Raw genomic sequence first — 6987 nt, 5'->3', positions numbered from 1 at the left:
GCAGTCCGAGACTCCATTACTGTTATCAGCATGTGAGTTAGTGCAAACAAAATATGGTGAAGACGGAAACGTCCTTGTAGTCTGTTCCTCGTTTTTGTTTATTTTTGTGTTTGTTTTTATTCCAAAGAAACCTACTATACCTTATCTATGGTAACTACTACTACATCTGCAATACTGTTCTCACCCACATGAGGGAGCTGGAGTTCTATTGCAAGAACGTGTGCTATTTTGAATATGAGTAACATAGGGACATGTTTGGGGAGACGTCTTTCTCCCAGACTAAACTGTAGTCTGTATTACCAAAGCTTTTTATGAACAAAGAATGCAAGAAAATAAAGCAAGCATAATATACATATTTTGTTTATTAAAATATAAGCACTTTCCAAAAAATAAAAATATGTTCAAAATCAATTTAGCTCATTACTTGCACGTTATCCAAAAAAGCTAGTCATGATAGCTAAGGAACAGTTCATGGATTTTCTCTCTTTCTTTATGATATATATTATTTTGATAAAGATTTGTAGTTTTGCTAGTCCTGTAACATATTTACTACAGCAAGTTTCTTGTGGGGGTTACGCTTGGATTTTGCCTATCACAGTCATCTAGTAATGTCTCTACCCTGAAATTAACAATATAAGACAAAACTCAGTTATCTGTTTTCCTCCTTTCAAGACACAATCAGACACTACCAGTTCATTCTGTTATTCTGATAAGCAATAAAACATAAAAAAACAAAGTTCACCCACAGGATCAAAACTAGCCCTGTAACCACAATATTAAAAAACAGTTGTAAATGTAAGCATTGCTCTAAAAATGAAATAGAAACTGCAATAAAATCGCACACACAAAAACAACGCAACTATATGTGTATTGATGTGACATAAGATGTGTGTCCTCAGTCACCCCTTGTACCACTATAGGTCTCAGCAGTAACCTTAAACTTAAATGGTGCAACATTTCAAAATGGAGGGAGAACAAATAGTGGTTTTTTGCTTAGTTAAATAAATGTCCAATTTAAAGACAAATGTCGCTTCAGATCCAATTTGGATTAAATAAATTTTTTTGACAATTCCAGAATCCTGTGCTAACCTACTGCCAAGGACATGATCTGAATATTGTTGCCTTGCTTGTGAAAGGATTCACCATAAAGTGCAGGTTCAATAGTCTGTCCTTCCTCTAGTTCATGGTCTCAGTCCTGGCTACAGTCTGCTTTGTTTCCATGCACCCAGTAGCAGATCTGGGCGAATTTGAGCGGCGTGAAGCGCACGGCCACGTTGTAGTCGCGGTTCTCGCCGTCAACTTCCAGCCACTGGTGTCCCGAGAAGATGCCGATCACCTTCCGCTCCCAGCGCTCCAGCACGTCGTCCCACACGCGGCCGTAGACGCCGGAGCCGCTGGCGCCGGGCCGTGCGTCGCAGTGCTGGTACAGCAGGTCGTTGGACTCGTCCTCCACGGGGCAGAAGCGGTACACCAGCTCTCCTGGCCGGTCGCTGTCGAAGCCCGAGAAGTGTATGCGCTTCCCGGGCAGGTCGTCGGCATGAGGGGCCACGGCCAGCCGCATGAAGGGCCGCCGGTGGGGCCAACGCAGCTCCAGGAGCGCGTAGTCGTAGTCCATGCTGACCTCCTGGGGCCCCTGGATCCAACCTTTGGGCACCCGCGTGCGCCTGACTTTTACCCAGCGCACGAAGGGCTTCTTGGGGGGAGCCTGGCCAGGCTTGGTGGTGTTGACCGAGGGCGGCACGAGGAAGCCGACCCTGAGTTTGCGCGCACCTTTAACGTAATCCTTCCCGTCGTGCACACAGTGGGCGGCGGTCAGCACGTGCAGCTGGGAGACCAGAACCCCAGTGCAGCCTGTCGAGATGCGCACGGCTGTGGAGAAGGGGTAGTCCATCAGGAAGTGATCGCCGCGGATGTTAAAGCGTCCATCAGCGCCATAGATCTGCCTCCTAGTCCTCTTGTGAGGGACGGACGGGGCGTTGTGGCTCCCCCCGGGGAGATCAATGTCTCCATCATCATCATAGACATCAACGGTGGTCAGAGTACGGGAGCCATCAGCATACAGCGTCTCAAACGCCAGCTCTTCAGTTAGGCGTCCTTTGTCGACATCCTCCCCCTTGTGGAAGCAGCTGGCATTGCAGTGGGTGGTGATGTCCAACTGGGTCTTTGCGCTGAAATGGGAGCGGGAGAGGGGCAACGGGACATGGGGCATCAGCGAGGGCAGGCGTGGATGCTCGGACTGGTGTGGGCCTGCTGTCACCGACGGAGACCTCGACTGGAGGAGGAGGAGACACACGAAGCAAGGATACACTCGGATCAATCTCCAGCTGTGTGCCATGTCTGAGACTCGAGGAACCTGAAATTAGAACGACACACTTTGCTTATTAACTGCAGCAGTTTGATACCAAAGTAATTTAGCAAACTTTGTTTTATTTGGTGAGCTATGCCACATCAGACTTGGCTTTTTGTCACAGTGTCACAATTTAATCACAAAGCATATTAAAACTCTTGGAGCGTAAAGTCATACGACTGAATGATGACCGTTTTGTTCTTTATTAGTAACTCATAATAGTTTTCCTACCTACATGATTATAGAGATGTTAATGTCAGAGTGCATGTCATGGCCCAGGGTTTTTTTCTTACTAGGTACAGGTTTGATGGAACGGAATATATCTTGCATCTTTTATTTTAAAGATGTGTTTTTAATCAAATAGAAACAGTTGTGTTTTTTTCAAGTGGTCACTGAGTCCTGCAAATGTACCCTATAGTCACATGGAAAACGCCGTGAACTCTGCGAATTTTTTTGCTACAAATAACTTAATGAGCAATCTAAATATTTTACATTGCATCGCACTGGTCCATATAAATTTAGATGCATCAGGAATTTCGTCATTCATTCACACACAACAGCTCCACAAACTCCACAAACATGTCCTGTGCCCATATTTGACCTCTTAGTGAGGCGTCCCAGTTCCCCAGAGCGACGTCTCAATACCGCCACATAGTCTTTTGTTATCTCGGAGGTGGTGAATGGAGGTCCCACCATCCTTCCACCCCCAGTGTTGATGCTAAATTCAGAGAAAACACACCGTGTTTGCTTAGTTTTACTGGTACCGAGGTCGTACAAACCAACAAGTGCCATGTGTAAACGCTGCCCATTTCATCAATGCAGCCTACAGCAGTTGTTTCTGGTTTTAGGTGTATTACACACTGCATATAAAATAATGACACATTAATACATGGGCTGGTGTCAACCAAACGAGCAGTCCTAGCGCTACGTTTACGCATATCTTTATCAGATGATGGCGTGTCGTAAAACCAATTTTAAAAAGCTTTTTAAAAAAGAAACAAAAATACTCAACCTTGAAATGGGTCATTAAACAAATTGTGCCGTTTTTAAATCCAAATCACGGTTTTCTCTTCAAGTGCACTGGGCATCCCAGATCCCAAGTTTCCTTCCATTTCGTCCCTAGTGCAGTTTGACAGGTATCCCACTATCACGGACACCGCTTGCTGGGCTTTTCAGATCATCTGGAATTTCACCACTTAAGTCTACAAAAGTCTTAATGTCATTAATCTGGACATATCCGTAGCCGGTTCTGTGCAGCTGCGTCCCCGGAGAGAGGCAGGCGCGACCTCGACTGGTGCTGCTGTGTCTTCTTGAGGAGAACCGGGGCAGAACTGGAGCGCTCAGCTCTACCGTCGAGGTCCTAGCGCCGCTGAAGTCAACGAGACCTGTCAGTGAGCATTAAGTTCACCTGCTACTTACACTCGCAGAAATATAAAACAAAACGTAAAAAAAAACAAGCAAACGAAAAAAAAACTGGCAACTGTTTACTATTCATTCAAAGTATCTCATGAAGACCGCGTACATGAAGCATAATCGTTGCCCGAGGTGAAATATTGTATTGCATTTTATGTTGTATTGCATTTTATGAATGTTGTAAGCAAGGACAGCAATATTGGAGGCTACGAGAACGCCCTCACACGTTTCGCGGTTGATTTCTACAGTAAAACATTTGACTATAGTGCAATTATATGATTTAAGATGCTGAACAAAATGAATCTCCCGCAGGTGACTCATTTCAAACGAGCTACACTTTTGGAAAGACACGGTTCAGATGTCTCCACATATGTAGATGTTATTGAATTTAACCTTCTGACCCGACGCCACAAGCCTTGACGTGTTTAAATAGGCTTCTTGATAGAAAAATGCAAACCTCTCACTGTCTGTTGTAGACAGGATTCCGCGTGTCATATCGACAGTAGAAATTCAGGGTCTTACCATCAAGTTCTTCACAGTCATGTGTTCAGGAATTTGCTCAAAACCTTTCCCAACATAAGGTGTCTATTATACAGCAGGCAAATTTATTGGCTTTAAATTCACTGTTGCTAAAAAACAATAATGAACAAAGCCGACTGGGTTGTTATGCCAGAACCACAGTACCAACCGAATAAGCAAATTGGTGAGCGTTCAAAGCTCAGACATTTTTGCTCAGACACTTTAACAGAGTTGATGCAAAATCTGCGTAGCATATGCCTATAGTTCACATCCAGCTCAACTAAAGCCAGAAATCTATCTAAATTGCAGAAAAAGGTTGTGAATTCACCCTACAAGTTACTGTAGCATAAGTAAGTGCTGAAATCTGGAAATGTGTAATACTGTAACACAACATGGCACAGTGATACTATCGTTTACCTGACTGTGGGTCACTGTGGGTGAGCAAGATTCTCTTAGTCTGGGTTGTCTCAGACTGGCACTCAATCCCCTCCTCCTCCTCCCCCTCTCTCTCTGTCTATGATCTCTCTCTCTCTGATCTCTCTCTGATCTCTGTATGTGTGTGTGTCTCTCTCTCACCGAGATATTTCTAGACACATTTCTTACCCAACAATCCTTATCTCACGCCTTTTCTTCTGATTTTCACTCCGAGTCATTCTAATCCACTGATATTTACTATGCTCTTTCCCAGTTCTGCGATAAGAGCCCCGGGTGTGCCGTCCGTGACCCCCACCGCGCTCACAGCCGATAGGAATCCACCACGTTGGACAGTCCCCAGCTCAGGGTACAGTGGGTCTCTTGTTCTTGACCTGTCCTAGCTTCGTGTCTCATATGGTGTGTGTGTGTGTGTGTGTGTGTGGGAAGCTCACCGTGAGGAGGGGGTTGTGTGAGTGTGAGTTTTCTCTTTTATCACCTCCAGACCCGAGCCTTGGGCAACTCTGGCCTTTCTCCTCTGGTTCCGATGCCTGTCTCCCTCTATTAATCCAGGCAAACAGAGCAGACCTTTCAGGGAGAGCCAGTAGAGATCAGTGCTGGTTATAATAGATGAGGATGCCTTTACAAATCACTTTGCACCTCAGAAACGTGAAACTGTCTTTGTTACACAAAAAGCAGATAACTGATCATTTTCTTTCAATGTACCAGAGAGTTCCCATGAGCTTAGCTTTTATTTATTTATTTTACAAAACATGCACACCCCTTTAAACAAATAGTTCAGTTTTAACACGCTATATCTCTTTAGTAGGAGCTGATTTACCTGATGGCAATAGCGTCTTCACTATGCATGTGTGAGTTAGTCCCGAATGTGCACGAGCATGCATACCTCAAATCGCCATGGAAATGCTTCAGTCACCACACACAAGTCGGAGCCTGTGAGAGAGAGCACAAACACCCCCCCCCCCGGTATGCACCATTACAGGTGGCCCAGAGCACGCGGATTATGCACATGTAGGACAGACGGTTTTGTCTCGCACGCTGTAAAAGGAGAAGGATAATGGCCCATTTTCTACGCCACCTTCTCATCCAGGGAGCTCCAGAGATTTAGGGCTCTGTGTCTATTCTTGACACAGAACAGACGAGTGTGCGCGTATGCATTTCTCAAAAAGGGACGTCAAAAAGGCTGCGGAGAATACTGCATTCATATTGCACTCACAGCCACACCCTCCACCATAGGACACCCTGCTTGTGTTAGCATCTCTACAGGGCTGAGGTGTCACCGCGGTGGGCCAGAACCTTTCGCCCGACTCCCTGGGCCACCCTGCGCCGGCTCGCCCAGCAAAGTGGGGATTATTAACCAGATCAGAGGGTTCCCTCTGCACTCTGTAATCTGTTGATTGGCCTTATATTCAAGCAAGTGTCTTGGACATGCAACAGTAGAAGGATAATACCCGCTGTGCCTGGCCCACACCCCCAGCGTGCTGTCACTCAGAATTTAACATGGTCTGTGGAATGCACAGTTTCCAGTTACGGTGGGAGACCTGAGCCGTGAACCCGAACAATGTCCCCTTTCTGCACCTGTCCGTCTTATGGCCGCGTTCATCGTCCTTTTAATTTTAATTAGTCCTCTCTGTGTTTCACACTAAAGCGCCTGTGGAGCTTCTGTAATGGCTGCGTTCTGTCTCTCCTTACCTCCTACTATTGCTGTTCTCTTGGAAATGGCCCACCAACCCCCACAGCTATCCAACTTGAACTTTGATGCCTATTATGCCTTTATTAGTCTCCCTTCCTCTCTCTCTCTCTCTCTCTCCCTCCCTCCCTCTCTCTCTCTTTCTCCCTCCCTCACTGTCTTCTTCTCTTCACATCTCTTCATCCGGTTGGTGAGTCCTCTACCTGCTCCAGAATGCTGTAAAGTTCTGACTCCGAGTTCGTGTTGAGTTTGGCAGTTCTCAAAAACAACAGTGAAATCAGAAAGACAAAAAGATGAAAGGTGTGTGATTAAATCTCCTTATTACTAATACTGTCTGAAAGAAAATCTTAAAAAAAAATCATGATACACTGACTAAATGGATATGACAGATCTTGTCATAGAAAATTAAACTATATCAGATGTTAAATAATTACTGCTACATTACCTCAAGCACTAAAATAATTTCCAAATGTTTAATGAGTTGGAAACGACGATGCCAAAATCTCATGGTTCATTCAGTGTTGTAATGAAGAAAGGACAACGATGTCATTTCCTCATCGGCTGAGGAAACTGTGGAAATGAAAAC

The 6987-nt window shown here is 45.2% G+C and overlaps 1 protein-coding gene across 5 annotated transcripts; it reads right to left on the bottom strand.

Moving 5' to 3' along the window:
* Window positions 1–344: 344 nt before the first annotated feature.
* prss23 (serine protease 23) lies at window positions 345–5650 on the bottom strand. 5 transcript variants are annotated; one of them, XM_077021259.1, is made up of 3 exons: window positions 5532–5650; window positions 5146–5278; window positions 345–2353 (listed from the first exon to the last, which is right to left on the bottom strand). In XM_077021259.1, the coding sequence occupies exons 1-3, from the start codon at window positions 5558–5560 to the stop codon at window positions 1190–1192; spliced, it is 1326 nt and encodes a 441-aa protein (XP_076877374.1). In that variant the 5' UTR covers window positions 5561–5650; the 3' UTR covers window positions 345–1189. The 5 variants fall into 5 exon arrangements, with proteins under 5 accessions (XP_076877374.1, XP_076877375.1, XP_076877378.1 ...); XM_077021260.1 differs by having other exon boundaries at window positions 5146–5251; window positions 5532–5634; XM_077021263.1 differs by lacking the exons at window positions 5146–5278; window positions 5532–5650 and adding an exon at window positions 4697–4761.
* Window positions 5651–6987: the final 1337 nt, after the last annotated feature.

Source organism: Brachyhypopomus gauderio, chromosome 11 (assembly GCF_052324685.1).
Source record: "Brachyhypopomus gauderio isolate BG-103 chromosome 11, BGAUD_0.2, whole genome shotgun sequence".
NCBI lineage: Eukaryota > Metazoa > Chordata > Actinopteri > Gymnotiformes > Hypopomidae > Brachyhypopomus > Brachyhypopomus gauderio.
This window is presented reverse-complemented; position numbering and strand designations above follow the sequence as displayed.